The 22,194-nt window shown below is 35.9% G+C and overlaps 1 protein-coding gene across 3 annotated transcripts in view; it reads left to right on the top strand.

The window, feature by feature from the left end:
* Positions 1 to 22,194, top strand: part of FOXN2 (forkhead box N2) — an 85,816-nt gene that overhangs the window by 49,231 nt on the left and 14,391 nt on the right. For all 3 annotated transcript variants that reach the window (XM_073213468.1, XM_017675263.3, XM_073213466.1), the window contains exons 3-4: positions 8,164 to 8,288; positions 17,258 to 17,322. In XM_073213468.1, coding sequence (XP_073069569.1) covers positions 8,164 to 8,288; positions 17,258 to 17,322 — 190 coding nt within the window. The remainder of the gene's footprint in view (positions 1 to 8,163; positions 8,289 to 17,257; positions 17,323 to 22,194) is intronic.

Genomic DNA, 22,194 nt, shown 5'->3' with positions numbered 1-22,194 from the left:
TCTCCTGCCCTCCTGAAAGTCTTCCTCTGAAGCACTGGATGGAGGCCCATGGAAAAATGCCGGCTGCTGGATTCAGACACCCCTGTCTGGGAATGCCAGGGATACTAAATTATCTTGCCAGCTCACACTTGGCTTCTAAGAATTTGTTAAAATTGGAATTTTTTTTTTCTGACCTTCTTTTATGACTGCTTCTTCTGTGTTCTCCCAAAGGTAAAACAGTTTATATGTTCCCTCTCTCCTCACAGGGCTCTATCACACTTTAGAATTCAGTTCTTTCAGTTGTCTTACTGCCATGGCTTTCAGTTGGGATTATAAAAAATAGTGGTTTTGTAGATTACTTTGTATTTTTATTGTTAGGCTGTAAATGATGTTCTGTTACAGCTTTCTGTACTCCCAAGTGATAGCAAAACTCTCCTATTCTTATTTGGAGTAAAAGTTAAAAGAGCAAGTTATTATAGATGACTGAAGGATTTTCTAGAGCAGTTGCTGCTCAAACTTGAATGTACAACCTGATCATCTGGGGATCTTGTTAAAATGCAGATTCGGGTTTAATAAATCTAAGATGGGAACTGAGGCACTCATTCCTAACAGGCTCCCAGGTGATCCTCATGCTGCTAGTGCATGTACACACCCTGAGTAGCAAAACATTGGGACACGCCATCTTATAGCTAACTTAAAGGAGCTTATATTAGTTATCTATTGCTAACTTAGATAGCAATGTAATGAATTGCTATATGTATCACATTCTCTACTGCACACACAATATTTATGAAGACCAACTATGTGCTAGGCCATAAAAAAAAGCCTCAGTAATTTCAAAGGATCAACCTCTGTCATAGCCAGTCTCTAAGATGGCCTCCAAATGAGCCCCACCTTCTAGTATTCATACCTTAATTGACAGTATTAGAGTCCTCTCCAATACTAAGTAGGGCTGATTGTGTAACCAAGAGGATATTGTGGAAATGATGGAGTAATGCCTTTTGAGGCTAGGTTATAAAAGACATTATGTCTTCCATCTCGGGATCTTAGGTAACTAGCTGTATGGGAAGGCAGCTGCCGTATCATAAGGACACTTAATGCAGCCCTATGGAGAGGCCCATGCGGCAAGGAAATGAGGCCTCCTGCCAGTAGTCATGTGAATGAGTCATCTTGGAAGCAGATTACCACAACCCCAGTCAAACTTCCCTTTCAGATGACTGAAAGTATAGGAAATTTTGAATATATCCTTTCCAATGTACATTGTTAGATTTAATTTTTCAACATTACTTTAGTCTTTTCTGGCTTTAGACCTATTGTGACTTATGGTGGGGCATTAGAGAACTGTCTACTAGTTATTTAGAAATATGGTAGAGAAATAGTGATGATGTTGTGGGATTAAAGCTCTAAGTTTGCAAGTCATCAACATTGATTTTCAGTAGAAGAATCAAGGAAAAGCATGGTGTGATGTAAGCCAAGGAGGGTAAGCTTAAGTGCAAATGAGCAGCAGTATCAAAGTTGTAGAAAACCTAAAAGTGATTGGGTAAGAGTGATTGAGACAAGTAGCAGCCAAAAGATTAAGATTCAGAATATATAAGCAATGATGTACTGTTTAGGGTTTAACAAATGGGTGTGGGTGGGGATGAAGCTTTTGCAGATTTCCATCGTACAAATATTTCCATCATGACCAGTTCCAAGCTACCAACATTATGTCATTAAATGTTAAGTTGGTAGGAGATGTTTACAGTCAGTAGCACACCACTGTATGTAAGGAATTCATATAATTCAATAAAAAAAAAAGAAAACCTAATAGAAAAAATGGACAAAAATATGAACAGGCAGTTTACGAGGAAGAAATACAGATGGCCCATAAATATATGCAAAGATGTTTATCCTCACTAGTAATTAGGGACACACAAATTAAAAGAACAAAAAAAAACCAGTTTTTACCTATTAGAATGCAAAAATTTTAAATGTTTGATAATATTAGATGAGGACATAGGGAAATAAATCAATGTCAGTAGTTTCACACCATTGATAGGAGTATAAATTAGTATGACCATTCTTGAAGGCAACCTAACAGTAGTTATTAGAATTAGAAATGTGCATATCCTTTGATCTGGTGCGTCACGTTCTGATTTTTCCCCTAGAGTAACATTCACACTTGCACATAAGGAAATGTATGTAAGAATATTCAGTGTGGTATTGTTTGTAATTAAAGTTGTAGAACAATATCCCCAATGTGGTACAATTGGTAATAGTGATCAAAAGGGACTTGTTCTTCTGCATAATTTTTAAATATGTGCATTATTTGTATAATTAACCTGAGTATGTTTTAATTCTCAGAGAAAGAAAATAATTAATGAAGTAAGAGATAGTGAATGGGAAAACATATAGTTCAGAGTAAGGGAGAGTGTGATAAAGAAAAGAAGTCATCTAATGAGAAATAAAATGAGGATAAATATAGGATTTGTAATATATTGAGACAAAAAATTGGCAAGATATTACCATAGGTTGGGGCTGGAGGAAAGGAACTGCTGGTAGGTGATGGTCTTAACAAAAATTGAGACCACTTTGCTTAAATGTCTGAAATTTGGCTAGAAAGTGATACATTCAAGTGAGATTGAGAATTCTTGTGGATTTTTTTTTAATTTATGAAATATTTTTTGACTCAGTGCCTCAAAATGACTGTATTTTTCTTCTAATCTGTGGAAGACAAGTAAGTTATACTTCCACTAAATGTTGGAATTGAATTTGGCAACCTTGACAACAATTTTGTGATGAATAGCTGTTATCTAGAGATCTCAAAAAGAAGACAAGTTAGCAAGGTCCAGGTCAAACTACAAAGTGGTAATGATGCTTCAACCAGCTGATATACTGCTGATTAGATTCCCCACCATCATTCATCTCATAGTTACTATTCTCAAAAGACAGGTCTAAAAATATTGGTATGGTATATTCCTGTCTCAGGATTTTAAAATTACAGAAGTTAGACATAGTGTTTTTTGTTTGTTTGGGTTTTGGTTTTATGTTTTAAATGTCAATGTTCAAGTCTTACATCTATTTCTGTGAATTTTGGTAATGCCAAACTAAAACTGAGACTTCAGCTGGATAACATGAAATTAGAAGTTTTGCCTAGTTTAGTAGGATTTTAGTCTGTACATTTGCATAGTGATAATTTGCTTCATGTTTAAGCACTGTAAGAGTTCATGCTATAAGTGAGAGTTATGAATGTCCTTTTTAATTAGTTAATTCTTTTTTAATTCAGTGGTTCTAAAAACCACTGAAAAGGTAGTCAAAGTGGGAAGCTCTATTAAAATGTACAGGGCAAGTACATTAAAATATTTCAGGAATAGTGAATATTGCCCCTTCTCTCAATCTATTCTTTAGAACTTCCATTCAGATAATTTTTTTTTTAAGTTCCTTTCTTGGTTCTCTTTTCATTTTCAGTGGTTCTCTGCCTAATAAGTCAAGAAGACTTAGAGTTCCAAAATGCAAAAGAGTAAATGAGAGAATGCACATTTCCTGTTTCCATTGCACAAAAGTTTTATCTTGTTATAGGCAAATTTAGTTTAAAACAATGCTTAACTTTTGAAACTCTTTGTATTTATGTTCCATCAAACTAAGCCCGATAATAAAGAGGAAAAGTTTTTAAGTGGGAGTTAGTTAAAAATAAGTTTCTTTTTGCTATAGACTCTAAAATATAGATTAGCAAATACATAGTAGTTTTATATCTTGTTACTGGTAGTTCATGAACAGACCCAGTGAAAGGAAGTGCTGCCATGGTAACATAAACCAGACTGTTATTTGGAGACCTTACTCAAGATTCTTAACTGTGCTGAACTGTAGTTTTCAGTACCAGTTCTTCCAATTTGCTTTTTTAAGGAAATAGCAATTCTACTATGACCAAAACAATTCTCACAATAGAATTTGAAAAGTAAACTTGGACTAAACAGTTTATAGGAGAATCTCAGGAATAGCAAGATAGAACATGACTAGAATTATTAAAATAATTGTCTCAGTTAATATATGAGAATAATTCATGCATATCTTTTCTATATGAAACTGACATGGTTTGGGGGCAAAGGGTATTGTGGGTGTTAGCATTTATTTCCCTAATTGTCTCAGTTAATATATGAAAATAATTCATGCATATCTTTTCTATATGAAACTGACATGGTTTGGGGGCAAAGGGTATTGTGGATGTTAGCATTTATTTCCCTATCATTGAAACACATTTATCATTTGGGTCAAGTGGCTGAAAATATATATAATTTAAGAAGTTTCATCACTTAATCCCAAAATATGTTAGTAAAATTTGACTTTCTTTGGAAAAAAATCAAATTTTAAGTACTTGTTTAATATAGTTTATATGATACCTTGCTGCTGAAGGCCAGGTAAAAGTTTCACCTGATAGTATATTGTGGGTAAAATTGTAATATTTCCAGAATATCTCACTGGCTTAAGTACATCTGCATATCAGTAGGCTTTCAGAGGTGGAAAAAAGTATGGCTTTAGTGCATTCCTCAGGGGTGGAAAGAAGTTCATCTCCATGTCAGTGAGTAACTACCTGGGCACCAGAGGGCTTATCTGTACCTGAGAGGTGAGGAGGAGGGCCGGTTTTGCTTCTGCTGGAGCAGGAGAGAGAGCAGGCCCTAGACTGCAATTTGTAAGCAATAAACAGGTTTTAAACTTTATTTCTCCCTTTGACTGATTTTGGTTTTTAGAGGTATTTTGCCCTGGGATTTCCTCTGTCTGGACTAACATATATTATGTTTCTTTCTGTGTTACCATGTGATAAGATCTATGATTTCTCTTTTCCAGTATATTTAAGTTGCTAAGATGTTTAAACTGCCTTACATTCAATTAGCATAGTTTTTCTCAGACAAGCGCTTTTTTCCTTTCTAAATTTAGTTTATCCTATGTTTTTCACTTTTGTCTTATTCAGAATTAATTGATTTTGTTTTTATGGTTGATTTTTAAACTCCCTCATCTCTTAGAAGTAAAGGAGTTAGGACTATACTGTTATTAAACCATTTAAACTCTTACTATGTTCCAATTTCAGAAGAACCCCTTAGTATTCACTTACTTTGCAGCTCTATGTCACTTAAATATAAGTTACTTTATTTGAATCTCATCACAACTCAGTGAAACAGTGTGGTTTTTTATTTTATAGATAAAATATGGAAATGAGAGGATAGACTCAAAGAGATTAAATGATTACTTATTCAATGTCTCATAGCCAGTCAGTAAGCAATGATTAGGACCTCAGCTTTTAAATCTGTAAATAGTGTTCTTATTCTATAATAATTATGACATGATATTCAGAGATAAAAGAGCTTGGAATAGACTAATATTACCTTGACAGTTTGTGGAAGCACTCTGGGGTTCACACATTAAATCTTTAGCAATTATAATAGCTTACATCACATAGGATTTTATACAAACAACAAGGAGCATGGGAGCAGAGTACACATATATTTTATTGTTATCTAAGTGTTAATGTAGTTATAAAGTGTAATTCAAATTCTAAGAAACAGTTTTGAAATATAAAAGGTGTGATACAAAAACAAAAATTAATATTAGTTTGAATCTCACTATCTTGTGAATTACTTCTGAGGTTCTGAGGAAGTCTTAAACATCACGTGGTGGGAGAGGGGGCAGGTTATACCTTATTATATTTAATTCTTGACATTTGTAGAGAAAAATATCTTCAAAAATATATATTAAAATTTGATTCCAATAATTAGAATAGAAACAAAAACAAATTTGCATTGTAAACTGGATGTTAAACTAGAAAAAACAGGGACAAGTTTTTAAAAACTACAAAGAAAATAAATACAAAACATAATAGTAGTAGCCAGTGTTTATTGAGAGCTTATGTGTCTAACAGTATTCTAAGCACTTTACATGAATTAGCTTTTATAATACAGTAATTCTTAAAGTAGGTACTATTTTATATATTGATATATTTTAAGCATACTAATACAGAGAACATAGATGTTTCTCTAAAGGTTTATACAGCTCTTAAGGGGCAGAGATAGGATTCCAAAGTAGGCATTCTGGCTCTAAAGCTTTCACTCTTAAACCACTAAACAAGTAGTGTTGAGCTTTGAGGAAGTGGGATGTGATTACAGTTGGACCTACTCCTCTCATGGCTGTGGAGTTCTGTGTGTAGGCTGTATGTGAATGTGGTACATACATAGGCATGCTTGTAGTTAGGCGTCCCTTCAGGATGATGAGCAGGTAGGGATATTTAGCTAAGGAAGTAGGAAAGATTTATCTTCAAGGAAGAGTTAGTAAGTGATATCACAGCTCCTGAAGTTCTTCAGTTATTTTGTTGGCCTAGTTCAACTTGGGTGTGTAGCATATTGATTTTTTTAAAAGAATACTCTCTTATTAAATTCGTCAATTCCATTCTTTTACTATTTCCAATTTTATTTTTACATTATATTTATATTATATAATATTATATAATTTTCTTTTTTCCCCCTAGATGTGATAAACATCTGTTTCAGATATTTTAGTTCTTGTTTAAGAATGAAAGTGAGTGTTTAAATTTGCTTCTAAGTACAGCTTTGGCTACATCTGCTAGTTTTGATATAACTTTGTTTCTAATATCCTTTATTTATTAATCTGTAATTGTAATTTGGATACTTTTTCAGTCCAAAAGTGTTTATAAATTTCAATGTAATGAGAGAATTTTGTTATTGTTGGGATTATTAACCTTTTCTTTTCACACCAGAGTATGAAATTGTGATTTTTAAAGGGGAATTTATTTTCTTTCATGGACTAATCAATGTTTGCAGTTTTTTCTATTAATATTTAGAAAGTATCTTCTACAATAATTTGCTTAATTCAGTTTTTTCATAAATGTTCCACAAAGCACTAGCTTCCACAGATGTTACCTGAGAGAAAGGTTCTCTGTCAAATAGAGAACCTTTTTGTGTTTTCTTTGGGAAACCACATAAAGCAGGTTTAATAATAACAAGACTATTTAGATTCCATAATCTGCTGATATGTAATGTGACCTTCTAAGGAGGAGGGAGGTAAAAATGCATCATTTTCCAAACCTGTTTGAAGCTTGGCATGTTAGATAATTATTAGTGAGGTTCTTCATTGTCTGCTTACCTCCCTGGTAAGCTGTTTCTTCACATTTGGGGAACTGTGGGTTAAGCAAGCCCTTCTTTCTTTCAGGCACCTCCCATTTGCAATTTAGCAAGCACTTTTGTTTATGGTTTCTTAGTTATAGTAATTATACAAATTGCATAATTTTTAGATTCTTTTGATTATTTCAGTGGAATCGGGGTTTCTGTGGTAATTGCCATATTATCCAGAAGTCCCGCAAATGTTGTAACTTAATCATCTTGAGTGAAGTGACTCTACTTTCTCTTTCTTAATGTTTTTTTGGAATCTTCTGTACCTCAGTTGTTGACTTACTACTCTTGAGACTTTAGCCATGCTTTTCATTAAAATTTTAAGTAAAAATTTTTTAAATTTAAACTTACTAAACTAATGGAAACTTAAACTTTCCATTACCATTAATGCCATTAAAAATAAAAATTTTTGGATGTATCACCCAACGTCATATTGCTTATTATTTCTGAGGAAATGATGCTGAACAGAAAGTTCAATTTTTCCTTTTCTTTTTAGTTTTTCTATAATAGTAATGACTAACATGTTTCATCTTAGCCTGTTGAAGGCCCCCTTGTACAGCACCCCATGCTGTTCACTGTACAACTTGGGAGTTGTACCAGTCTTACAGACTGTGATATAAATGGCATGTCCTAGAGTTGTGCAGCCTTATGGCCTTTTGTGCTAGGAACTGTGCACAATATTTTATGCATAATTTAATCCACATAACAACCCCATGAGTTGGTAGTGTTATCATCCATCCCTACTTTACAAATGAAGGAATAATGACCTATAGAGATGAGAGGTTGGTTAACTTACCTAAGGTCAAAAAGCAGGTAAATGGGAGAACTGGAGATAAGAATCCAGGTAGTCTGCCTCCAGGGCTTTTTATCACATAACGCGTTCCTAGCAAGCTTACTTCAACCTTTGCACTGTACTCAAAAGGTACTATAGCGTTTTTTACCCCCCATACACATTAATTAAAAACATTCAGAAACTGATTGTGTATGTCCTAATGTTCCAGGTTATTAATTCTTGTATATTTTATCCTAGGTTAATGGAAAAGGTTCCTTATGGTGCGTTGATCCAGAATATAAACCCAACCTAATGCAGGCACTGAAGAAACAACCTTATTCCTCAGCATTAACACGGTACACCCCTCCTACATCTCTGCAAAGGTACAGGATCTTCCATATAAGTGTCAGTGGTGATTTGTAAGTTTTCATTATATGAGATGAAGAAACCTAACAAAGTTGTAGGTTTTTGGAGTTTTGCATTGTACAGAGAATTCTTTATGGATAAGACATTGCATAAGGCATTCTTACTTATAGTCTAACTTGGGTCATTAGAAAACAAGATATTGGATAAGTGAGAACATAAATTCTAGAAAATGTACTCAATACTGGACATATTTAACAGAAGGCTAAAGAAAGTTGTTATATGATTCCAGGTACAAAAAGGTTAAATCACTTTAATTGTCTGCAATACTAATGCTGGCCTAGAGATGTAAGAAATTGAAAGTATGTTTAAACATTTTTAAAAAAGGTGATTAAAAGTTTGTCATTTCATGTACATATTTATATTTCTTTCTCTATTTTAAGTTTTTTTTCTCTTTCACAGCACATTTAATATTTGAAAATTATGTTCAAGTCTCGAATTTTAAAATGTTTGACAATTAAAATAATGCCTTGGAGTATTTTCTTTTCTTTCTGCTCACAAATATAAGCGCAGTGTATTTCCTTTGCTTTTGTTTTCAACTCAGTGACTCCCATTGATCTTACAGCTTTCCCATTTTAAGTCATATCTAAAAATGATGACCTTAAATCTGATTTTATTTCCTTTTCCTGAAGAAACCTTTAGAATCTTTTTCCTGAATTCTATTATGTACATTTATTTGAGTTGAAAATGTCAGATTTTGTCAGGATACCTTTAAGAGTAGTACCCATGGTTAATTGGGTTTTTGAAAAATTTTTAAAGCTTTTTAATAAAATAATAATTGGAAATTTTCTTAAACATACACAAAAGTAGGGAGAAAGTTATAGTGAACTTCCAGCTACAATTATCAGCATTTCCTAGAGTGTTTAATTTCTTAAATTATTATTAAATAACTTTTGGAGGAGTGGTTGTACCTAAAATACAGTAAAAAAATTAGTATGGCTCAAGTTGAAATGTCAGTAGTATATATATTATATAATATATATTGAATACATACATATTTATAATATATACAAATTATAAATAAATTACATATAATATATAAATATATTCACACTCACTGGGTTTTTAAGCTTGTTTACCATATTAGTAGATTAGAAGGATCATTGTAACAAGAACAACAGAGTGGTTTATATTTATGAAATGGAACCTAGAAAAGAAGATATCACAGTTTATAACCTCATTGTTTGGGAGTTGATGTCTTCTTTATTAATGCTGTTGCTTATAAAATGTCCTAGTTAAAAATAATAATTTAGAAACCAATGATAAGTTTCAGTATTGGTTATTTATGTGTTTTAGTTAGCTATGCTGTTTTTTCATTAAGATTAACTGAGAGAAATGGCACTTTTTCATATACCATCAAAAACATACCATGCCTTTAATATGGTTCATTTTCATGTTTATGATTTTTAGCTTTATCATATGTTTAGATGTTAAAGATGGTTTTATGGTTTAAAAACAATGATAAAATGACAACAGCATAAAGGTTATAATCTTTGACTTTAAAAATGTTACCTTACTATTTTTAGAAAAATTTACTCTTTCATTGTTTGACAAAGTGACAATTCCATCTGGTAGACCTTTGTTGCCCTTTATGTCATAATTAGTACCTCTGAGGAGGAGAAATGATAACAATAATATCTGTAAAACTCTGGATAGGAGATAGACTTTTAGTTAGCATATAATAAATTCCAAGTACAGAAGTAGTTTGTCCCAAAAATGTTTTAATTTTCAAATTAAAAAAAAACTTATGGTCTCTGTTCATTAATATAAAGAGTTTATTTTTTATATTGATATTTATTAATAAAATCAAGAGCTTATCTGTTTTGCTTCCTCCTTAAACGTGTTTGATAAATGCTTTTATTTCTGTGGTAACACCTATATGAACATCATATCAAACTTAAGCATCAAATGCAAAACCAGATAGTAACTACTATGTATTTTCTCTTGTTCTTGGCTTTTTTTGAGTTTTTTTTTATTGAAGTATCATTGATATACAATCTTATATTGATTTCAAATATATAACACAGTGGTTAGACAGTTACCCATATTATTAAATCCTCACCCCCTATAGTGCAGTTACTGTCTCAACATAGAAAGATGTTGCAGAATCATTGACAATATTCTCCATGCTGTACTACTATCCCCATAACCAACTTATATTGAGAATTTTTGTGTGCCTTTATCCCCCTCACCCTTTCCACCCATGCACCCCAAACTCTCCCCTGTGGTAACTACTAGTCACTTCTCAGAGTCTGTGAGTCTACCACTGTTTTGTTCCTTCTGTTTTGCTTTGTTTTTGTATTCCACAAATAAGTGAAATCATATGGTGTTTGTCTTTCTCTGCCTGGTTTATTTCACTGAGCATAATACCCTCTAGATCCATCCATGTTGTTGTAAATAGGATTTCTTTTCATTTTATGGTTGAATAATTTTCCATTGTGTATATGTACCACATCTTCTTTATCCATTCATCTATTGATGGACACTTAGGTTGCTTCCATACCTTGGCTATTGTAAATAGTGCTGCGATGAACATGGGGGTGGGGGGTGTATGTGTCTTTTCAAATGAGGAATTTTTGTTTTCTTTTGGTAAATTCCTAAAAGTAGGATTAGTGTTAGTGTTTTGAGGAACCTCCACACTGCATTCCACAGCAGTTGTACCAATTTACATTTCCACCAACAATGTAGGAGGGATCCTATTTCTCCACATCCTTGCCAACATTTGTTATTTCTTCTCTTTTGGATAGTAACCATTCTGACTGGTATGAGATGATATCTTACTGTGGTTTTAATTTGCATTTCCCTGATGCATGTGATGTGGAGCATCTTTTCATGTGCCTGTTGGACAGCTGTATTTCTTCTTTGAAGAACTGTCTGTTCAAGTTCTCTGCCCATTTTTTAATTGGGTTATTTGTTTTTTGGGTGTTGAGTTCTTTATATATTTTAGATGTTAACCCTTTATCAGATGAGTCATTTTCAAATATATTCTCCCGTACTGTAGGTTGTCCTTTTGTTCTGCTAATGGTGTCCTTTGCTGTACAGAAGCTTTTTACTTTGATGTAGTCCTACTTGTTCATTTTTTATTTTGTTTCTCTCGCCTGAGGAAATGTACCCAGGAAAATAATGCTCATACTTACATTCAGGAGATTTTTGCCTATGCTTTCTTCTAACAGTTTTATGGTTTCATGACTTATATTCAGGTCTTTGATCCATTTTGAGTTAACTTTTGTGCATGGAGTTAGGCAATAATCTAGTTGCATTCTCTTGCATGTAGCAGTTCAGTTTTGTCAACACCAGTTATTGAAGAGGCTGTCTTTTCTCTATTGTATATTCATGGATCCTTTATCATATATTAATTGATCATATTATGTATGACTTTATATCTGGGCTCTCTATTCTGTTCCATTGATTTATGCATCTGTTCTTGTGCTAATGCCATACTGTTTTGATGATTGTAGCATTATAGTATAGCTTGAAGACAAGGAACATAATACCCCCAAGCTTTGTTCTTCTTTTTCAAGATTGCTTTGTCTATTTGGGATCTTTTGTGGTTCCATATGAATTTTAGAACTGTTTGTTTTAGTTCATTGAAAAATGCTGGTGGTGTTTTGCTAGGGACTGTGTTGAATCTATAAATTGCTTTGGCAGGATGGCCATTTTGACAATATTAATTCTTCTTATCCATGAGCCTGGGATAGATTTCCATATATTTGTGTCTTCTTTAATTACTCTCATGAGTGTCTTATAGTTTTCAGAGTACAAGTCTTTCACCTCCTTGGTTAGGTTTATTCCGAGGTATTTTATTCTTCTTGATGCAGTTGTAAATAAAGTTGTTTTCTTTATTTTTCTTTCTGTTAGTTCATTGTTAGTATATAGAAATGCAGCAGATTTCTGTTTATTTTTATCCTGCAACTTTTCTGAATCCAATTATTACTTCTAATAGCTTTGTGATGGAGTCCTTATGGTTTTTTTTTCTATGTATAAAATCATGTCAACTGCAAATAGAGTTTAACTTCTTCCTTAACAATTTGGATGCCTTTTATCTCTTTGTGTTGTCTGATTGCCATGGCTAGGACCTCCAGTACTGTGTTGAATGAAAGTGGTGAGCTTTTCTCCATGGAGTATGATGTTAACTGTAGGTTTGTTGTATATGGCCTTTATTATGTTGAGATACTGCCCTCTATACCCATTTTATTGAGAGTTTTTTTTATCATAAATAGATATTGAATTTTGTCAAATGCTTTTTCAGTCTCTGTTGAGATGATCAAGTGTTTTTTTATCCTTTTTGTTAGTATTGTTTGATTTATGACTTTATACTATCATTGTATATCTGGAGTAAATCCCACTTGGTTGTGATAGATAATCCTTTTGGTGTATTTTTGAATTCAGTTTGCTAATATTTTGTTGAGGATTCTTGCGTCTATTCTCATAAGGGCCATTGCGCTATAATTTTCTTTTTCAGTAGTGTCTTTGCCTGGTTTTGGTATTAGAGTGATGCTGGCCTCATAGAATGAGTTTGGAAGTATTCTGTCTCTTCTACTTTCTGAAATGCTTTAAGGATTGGTATGATGGGTATTGGCTCTTCTTTAAGTATTTGGTATAATTCAGCTGTGAAGCCACCGGGACATGAATTTTTGTTTATTGGGTGTTTTTTGATTACCAATTCAATTTCATTGCTGGTAATTGGTGTGTTCATATTTTTTGTTCTTCCTGGGTCAGTCATGGAAGGTTATATTTTTCTATAAATTTGTCCATTTCTTCTGGGTTGTCCAATTTATTGGCATGTAATTTTTCATAGTGTTCTCTAATAGTTCTTTGTATTTCTGTGGTGTCTGTTGTGATTATTCCTTCTTCGTTTTTGATTTTATGTTTGTACATTCTCCTTTCTTCTTGACAAGTCTTGCTAGGGGTTTGTCTATCTTACTTTTTTCTCACTGAACCAGCTCTTGGTTTCATTGATTGTTTCTATTGTTTTATTCTTATCTATTTAGTTCTGCTCTGATTTTTATTATGTCCCTCCTTCTACTAACTTTGGGTTTCATTTGTTCTTTTTCTAGTTCCTTTAATTGTGATTTTAGACTGTTTATTTGGGACTGTTCTTGTTTTTTGAGATAAGCATGTATTGCTGTATACTTTCCTCTTAGAACTGCCTTTGCTGCATCCCACAGGTTTTGGGCTGTTGTGTTTTTGTTTTCATTTGTCTTCTTGTATTGCTTGATTTCTATTTTAATTTGTTCATTGATCCACTGATTATTTAGAAGCATGATGTTTAGAGTCCATGTGTTTGTGGCCTTTTTTATTTTGTTTGTGTAATTTATTTCTAGTTTCATACCACTGTGGTCTAAGAAGTTGCTTGATACAATTTCAATTTTTTTTAATGTATTGAGGCTCTTTGGGGCCTAGTTCCATGTACACTTGAGAAAAATGTGTATCTTGTTGCTTTTTTGTGGATGTTCTGTAGATATCTGTTAAGTACATCTGATCTGGTTGATCTATTGATGTGAATGGTGTGTTAAAGTCCCCTAAAATGAAGATATTGCCATCTATTTCCCCCTTAATTCTGTTAGTATTTGTTTTACATATTTAGGTGCTCCTGTGTTGGGTGCATAGATATTTATAATGGTTATATCCTCTTGTTGGAGTGAACCCTTTATCATTATATAATGTCCTTTGTCTCTTGTTACTTTTTTTGTTTTGAAATCAGCTTTGTGTTATATAAGTACTGATACTCCTGCTTTTTTCTCCCTATTATTTGCATGAAATATCTTTTTCTTTCCCTTCCCTTTTAGTCTGTGTATGTCTTTATGTCTGAAATGAGTCTCTTGAAGGCAGCATGTAGATGGGTCTTATTTCTTTATCCATTCTGCAACTCTGTCTTTTAATTGGTCCATTCAGTCCATTTACATTTAAGACAGTATTGATAGGAAATTATTTCCTGCCATTTTATTGTTTTCTGGTTGTTTTTATAGCTCCTCTTAGTTCTTTTCTTCCTCTCTTATACCCTTGTCTTGGTATTTGATGGCTTTTCATTAGTGTTGTGATTGGATTCCTCTTTTTTAATTTTTTTGTGTACCTAGTATAGGCTTTAGATTTTTGGTTACTATAAGGTTCAAAGATAGCTTTCTGGCTATATAATAACAGTCTATATTAAGTTGATTATTGCTCTACTTCACATACAATCTAAGTACTTTTTTCTTCTTTCTCCTTCATACTTCATATATTGGCATAATATGCACTTCTTGTGTATCCCTTGACTAATTTTGTGTATAGTAGGTTTTACTATTTTTGTTTTAGTTTTGTTCTTGGCTTGGTAATTAATTTATCTTTACTGTGCGTTTATTTTCACTGGTGAAAACTATTTAGCCTTAGGAACATTTCCATCTACAGCAGTCCCTTTAACATATCTTGTAATGCTGTTTTAGTGATTATAAATTCCTTGAACCTTTGGTTATCTGGGAATTATTTAATCTCTGCTTCAATTTGAATGATAATCATGCTGGCTAGTAGGTTCTTGGTTGAAGGTCCTTCTGTTTCAATACATTAAATATTTCATGTCATTACGTAAATTTATAGCCCATATATTATACTCAATTGTATACTTAATGTATTATATTCAGTACATTAAATATTCACTCCTTTCGGGCCTGTAAAGTTTCTGCTGAGAAGTCTGCTGATAGTCTGATGGGATTTCCTTTATAAGTAATGTTTTTTCTTTCTCTGGCTGCTTTCAGTAATCTCTCCTCATCCTTAATCTCTGCCATTTTAATTTTTATATGTCTATATGTTGTCTTCCTGGGGTTCCTTTTGTTAGGGGTTATATGTGATTCCATGACCTTGGTGTCTGTTTCTTTCCCCAGATAAGGGAAGTCTTCAATAATTATTTCTTCAAAGAGAGTTTCTATTGCTTTATCTCTCTCTTCTCCTTCTGGTATCTCTCCTATGTGAATATTGTTCCATTTGGATAGGTGACAGAGCTCTCTTATCATTCTTTCCTAGAGATCCTTTTTTCTCTCTGGTCCTTAGCTTTATTGTGTTGGTGTTCTCTAATTTCTAGCCCATTGATTGTCTCCTCTACTTGCAGCAATCTATTATTCATTCCCTCCATTGTGTATTTCATTTGAGTTACTGTATTCTTCATCTCTAAGGGGCCCATTTTCACCTTTTGTTTCTCTGTTGAAGTCCTCTCTGGGATCTTAAATACTTTTCCTTGGATTGTTATAGCATGTTTATGACTTTTGAAATCTTTATCAAGAAGACTGATAATTTCTGTTTCATTTAGCCTCCTTTCTTGTGTTTTATCCTGTAATTTTGTTTGGAACATACTCTGCCTCCTCAGTTTCTCAGGGTTTCTGTTTTTCCTCCTTTGTAGTAGAGGGATCTGCTATGCTTCCTCATCTGGAGAGTAATGACTCTGTGAAGAAGCTGTCCTGTGACTCTATCCAGAAACTCAAGACTCTTTACTCTCCAGTGCCTGGTTCTCTGTTGCAGTGGAGCCCTGGTTGCTGTTGGAGGGCAATGGGCAGGGCCACCTTTCTGTCTTCTGGCAGCAGTTTATCTTAGTCCACTGCTGGTGTCAGTTTGCTTCAGCTGGCCCTTTTTGATCAGAGCAGTGCCTTCTGCTGGGATTGTTGTCGGTGGGGTATCCTCTGCACCCACCCTCTGCTTGCCCTTCCACAATGGTGATTGCAGGGCTACAGGGTTAAATTGCACAGCTCTAGGGTATGGTGGGGGCACATCCAGTTGCAATGGCAGTGCATCCTGCAGCAGTGAGCTGCAAGGGTGCCCCCTGGTTCAGCATGGCATGTAGCACCAGACCTGGCCACCCGTAGGGAGGAACATGTGCTGGGACCTCACCTCTACAGGTGCTTCTGTAATTAGCTGAAACGGCTGAGAAAGCTGGCAGAGCCTCCTTCTGCCTACCAGCCAGCAAAATCTGATGCTGCTGGGCCTAGCTGGCTGGCATACTGGAAGTTATAGAGGGAAGTGTCTCTGGGCTCAGCCGCTAGCCAGGCAGATGGAGCATCTGTGGCTCCCGAGGGTGCCAGACCTGTTGGGCTGAGGGAAGGATGGAGAGGTATGTCCACCTGCTGTTTCTCCTGAGGAGAGATCTCCATCCAACCCTTGCCCCTCGGGCACCCCTCCTATTGCTGGTAAGTCAAACTGCAGCTCTGCTTTGGGTCTCAGTGGGACTGGTGTAGCATGCCTCTCCTCCATAAGTGGGTGGCTTATCAGCATCCCTGGTGTCCAGCTCTGCTAATCACCAGAACTCAATGTAATGTGGACTCATTCTCCCAGTGCATATCTCCAGGGCCAGGTGAGCAGAGTTCCTGGGCTCCTGTTCCCTCCCTGCTCTGTTCCCTTTCCTCCTACCTGTGGACTGGGATGGGAGAAGGGCTTGGGTCCAGCTTGATCATGGCTCTGCCTCTTTATCTTTCTCTGTGTGGTCTTCTCTTCTTCACTGGGTGTAGGTGGTCTGTTCTGCCACCTTCAAATCACTTTCAGGTTTAGTTGTATTTGCTGTAGTTGCTTCCTTGGTGTGTGTGTGGCAGGGAAAGGAGGTTTCTGCCTAGCTTTCCTGCTCTGTCATCCTTTTACCATCCCAAACTGATTCTGGGCATTTTAAATGTGTTATTCTCACTTAATTATCATAGCAACCCTATGTGGGAGGTTTAATTATTACTATTTTACAGATGAAAAATGTATGAGGTAATTATTTTGCCCAAGGACATCCAAATAGTTGTGATTTAATCTTGGATCTTTTTCTCTTTCTGCTTTGGCATATTCTGCTTAAACGGCATAGTATTAGCAAAAAAACAAGGTAAAATAATTTGTGTTTTTTATTGTTCAGATTAGTGTTATTTGTGACTAAGTTCCATAAAAAAGTGAAATATCTTTATAAGCATATTTGTTTTACCTTTTTATTTTTCAGTGGCTCTTTATCACCTCACTACTTAAACTCTGTACTCAAGCAGAACCAGGTGCGAACCCTCAAAGGTATGTGTAAGATCAGTATTTTAAATCATAAAAAGTCAGATCAAAAATCAGGATTTTTTTTGTTTGTTGTATTTTTTCTAATTATATAAGTATTATATGTTCAGTGTAGATTTGGAAAAGAAAAACATTTAAAGAGAAACTAGAACATACCCTTTATCTACTGTTAACATTTTTACATAATTGCTTAGATCCTATTTATGCTTTATACACAAGTAGATATGTTTGCATATATGCACATATATGCACACACACTTTTCTCCACATACCGGGCTCATACTGTATATACTATTTTATATCTCTTTCATTTCCTTTTTTGTATATTTTTCCTTAGCAATAGGAAAATATTTTTTACAAGCACCATCAGTTTCCTTTTTCAAGTCAATTTTAGGCTATAACGAGTTTGACAAAGTATGGCCATGTGCTGTATCTGGCCACCACCTGCTTTTGTATGGCTTGTGTGGTAAGGATAGTTTTACATTTGTAAATGATTGAAAAAAAGTAAAAATATTTGAAGGCATGTGAAAATTGCTACAACAGCAGTTAAATAGTTACAACAGAGGCCTTTGTATCAGATCCTTGGTTTTGCCTCTTGGCCTACAAAGCCTAAAATACATACTTATTGATCCTCAAAGAAGTTTGCCAAACCTGGATTAGAATATAGTTCAGAATATTTCTTTTATAGGTTAAATGTATAGAACTTTTATTTAAGAAAGCAGTAAGTTAACTTTTAGAATTTTGTGGACTTCTTTTTAAATATACATTGATTCTTCAACAGTATAAGGGTTAGCAATGCTGACATGCCTCACACATGTGTTAAAATTCAGAGTATAACACTTTGACTCCCCAAAAACTTAATCACTAATAGCCTATTGTTGACTGGAAGCCTTAATGATAACATAAACAGTCAACACATTATATATATATATATATTAGAATTTTAAAAACTTAATTTAGAGAAAAGAAAATTATTAAGAAAATCATAAGGAAAAGACATTTACAGTACTGTGTGTGGCATTTAGTGAAAAACTCTACATATAAGAGCACCCACACAGTTCAAACCCATGTTTTTTTGAGGGTCTACTTTATATCAAAATTCTGAATTAGTTGTCTTTTCCCCCCTTCTCATAGTTAACATTATAGATTAGTGGTATATTCACCTCAGGTTTTCTAGCGTTCTTGCTATGGAGCCTACAGCCATTTCTATGATGTTTAAAATTGAAATTATCAGACTAAAAACCATTCTGTGTATCACAGACATTTTGGCTTTTTGGATCTATATTAAACCAAACCTAGGAAGCAGTGTGATGATGGCCTGTAAAAATAAGTGAGAGAAGGTATGAAAAAGTTTAAGAGAACCCTGCAAAGAAGTTAGGCAGATTGTGAGTTTGCTTCAGATAATGCTCTGGCTTAATGTAGAGCACGTATCCATTTTCTTGTTACCTGCATGGGTAAATTTGGGTTCCCTTTACATTTAGGTATTACTGAAACTTCCTTTATCCTTTTGTTATCACAATAACTTAAGACCCTTAGTTTTTCACACTCAGTTCATACACACATTTAGAGAACATTATATTTGTGAATTCTGGGGTTTATTTGGAATCTCATCTGACTGTCACTCCATTCCATCCAAATTCTGCCTCTCCCTTTGAGGAGCAGGCACTTCTGTCATTTACTCCTACTATTTTCAGCCACAGTTCCTTACAACTAGAGCATAAGTACTTCTACTTCTTCATGTAATGACATACATATTTGCATCTTCTCTTCAGTACTGGTAACATTTACTTCCCTCCGTGTAGGTATTTTTGAGTCTTAGGCTTAGTAATAATTAACTTGGTGAGAAGGGTGGTTGGTATTCTAGGTTAAAACAAACACAGGTCTGTCCTGGAATAGAATATAAAATTCTCATAAGTTTAAGAGAAAAGTATAAGATCACACAAAAACTCGGGAAAATTATGTCTAAATCAGGTTGCCTTAGGGCATATGTAACTCCTGGGAGGATAATATTTTCTCAGCCGGTACAAAATACCTTTGAACTAAAATCAGTAAAAGGGAGAAATAAAGTGGGAGAAACCTGTTTATTTCCTACAAGCAGTCATCCACTTCTTTTCGCCTGTGTTTCTAGCAATCTAGCTGCAAAAAGGGACCCCACCAAACCTCTCTGGTCCAGATATGCCCTAACTCACCCTTGTAATTACCTATTGATATGGAGATGAACTACTTCTCTCTACCCCTTGGAAACACCTATTTATGTGGAGATGCACTAAGGCCAGGCGAGAGATTCTAGAAATGTTACAGTTGTACCCACAGCCCACCCCTCCAGAAATCTCGCCTCACAATCTACTCACTCCCCATCTTCTTCAGTGGCCCCTTTGCAAGAAAACTGAAGCACTGTAACCAGACTAATGACATATAATGTCAACAGCAATAAAATTATGATAATACCCGAGCTGGAGGATTCAGCTAGGTTCAAAGTTCTGTACAGATTTAGTCCATCGCTCACCCATTCCACAGGTGGTCAGTAGCTAAACAGGTAGGGAGTTCAGAGCAATCATCATGTGGCAGCTTCAACAAGAGGGCGGGTCCAGGCCACAGGGAAGAAAATAACCTTCAGGGCGATAAGATACATGTTTTGATGACACCAGCATAGGCAAATCTTGTCTATCAGGTAAGATGCATGCAAGAGAGTGGTCTTGTGATAGGATAGTGGCAGGAATGGGATCTTGTCCTGGTCTAGTACCAGACTTTCACCCCCACCCCTGGGTGCAGATGGGTCAATATACAGGGCTATGGGAGGTACATGCATTGGTAATAAAGATAAAACAAAACTTTCCTGTAAGTTGCTCTTACCTCCTGGATATTTTAGGTACACTACCATTATCTTTGGGGACCACTCTGCTGTTACTCCAGGAAAACACAGGAGGCCAGGTTCCAGGCCTTTTCCCCAAGGTGCCAGAAGGGCCAGCCATCATTGGTCCATGTGTCAAAACGTCCAGGGCCACATCCACTCAACAGAGTCTCCAGGGTTTAACACAGTTAGGGCTGGCAACAGGATGTTGCTCTGCTGGCCATATTCTGGCTTCAATAACTCCTCTTTGGTTTATATATACAGTTTTATAAGAGATTCAGCAATGTGTGTTAGCATGACCACAGGGCTTAAGGCTTCTTTTCGGGGCTTCTCATCCAAATGCCGTAGCACTATTCATAAGCAAACTGACTAGCCCTATAGACTACTGGTGTCTGACTTCAGGCCAGATTTCAACAAACCATTGTATCTCTCTATCATGCCTGCCCTGGTAGGGTTATGTGGTACATGAAACTTCTGCTTTGTTCCTAATTGCTGCATCCATTATGCATGTCCAGGAAAGTGGGTGCCTTGATTATTCTCAATCAGCTGTGGCCAGCCATAGGCTGCAAAGAGATGCTCTAGGCCCCTTTTGGTGGTTTGCTGATCTATACGATGTGCAGGAAAAGCAATCAACAGTCCAGTAGTTTGTGTTCACACAAGTCATTACATAGCGATATCCTTCTGATACGGGCAGAGGCCCAATGTAGTCTATCTGTCACCTGACAAGTGGTATCAGCCCCTTTACTATTGTCCCATGTTTCTCCAGGACTCGGTGTAAGTCCCTCTTAGAGCACACAAGGCACTCCTTCCTGGCTCTGCTAACTTCTTCAAAGGCCAATGACAAGCCCCACCAACAGGCTACAGCCCATATTGTCTTTTGCCTTGTGTGCAACAAATGCCGATGCAACCATTGGGCCACATCAGAGGGAGGCTTTCCTTCTAGCCAGCACATGTGGGCCTATGTGTCTGCTTCATCATTCCCTGGGGATACCAATGGCAAACGGCCAGTCACATGACTTATGGCAACTGTCTTATTAGTCTGACTAGAGGCCCATAGGTCTTGCCACAACTCTTGCCTACAAAGGGACCAGTGACCAACCATCCAGTTAGCATGTGTACCATGTTGGTAGCCACGGGGTCAAGTCTCGATAGACGGCCCACCTGTCAGTGCAGACAACTATCAGAGAAGGCTCTTGGCTGATCATGAGCCATACTGCCCACATCTCAGCCCATTGGCTCCTCTTCCCCTCTGTGTCCTTCATCCATATTGTTTCAGTCTTAGAATGGAAAGCCATAGCCCTCCACCTTTGGGGCTGCCCATGACTGGAGCTGTCTGTATACTAAGCATCTTCAAGTATAGGGGCTTTTCTCTCCTGATAGGGCTCTTGACTACCAATGGCTCAAAAGTAAGTTCTTCCTGCTTTCCACTGGTACATGTCACTGGCCCCAGTTAAGTGTTGGAGTTCTCCACTTAAGAGGCCTTTGGAGAGGGCACCATGTTGCTGTACATATGCATCCTATTTAGCCAGTGTAGGCGTCTTTGCCCCAGCACTGCATGGCCTTTGGGTCCACTCTCACACCCACCCCGTGATGGGAGAGGTGGTTATTACATTGATTGGATCTGTTCTGTTGATGGGCTCTGTAGCCAGTAAGGCATAATACACAGCAGCCAGTTGCTTCTGCTTCTTTCCACAGTTGTGACCAGAGTCCAATAGGTTGGTGTGTCCATTCAAGCCACTGCCAAAGACCACCCCCATCCATAACCATCTTCGGTTACATGAACGTGTAGCTCACAGGGCCTTGATGAGTCCATTACACTCAATGCCTCTACAGCCTTGACTGCTCACTTAGCAGCAGTAAAAGCAGCTGCATATGTTTCATACCAGTCCCACCTGATGCCATTTCATACCAACTGGTATAAGGGCTTCAGAATTTGTGCCAAGTGCAGGATAAACACTCTCCAGTAACCCAAAAGACCCAAAAACTCTTGTATACTGCCACAGTGGGTAGGGGTAGGAAAAGCCTCA

This window comes from Manis javanica, chromosome 1 (assembly GCF_040802235.1).
Source record: "Manis javanica isolate MJ-LG chromosome 1, MJ_LKY, whole genome shotgun sequence".
Classification (NCBI taxonomy): Eukaryota; Metazoa; Chordata; class Mammalia; order Pholidota; family Manidae; genus Manis; species Manis javanica.
This window is presented reverse-complemented; position numbering and strand designations above follow the sequence as displayed.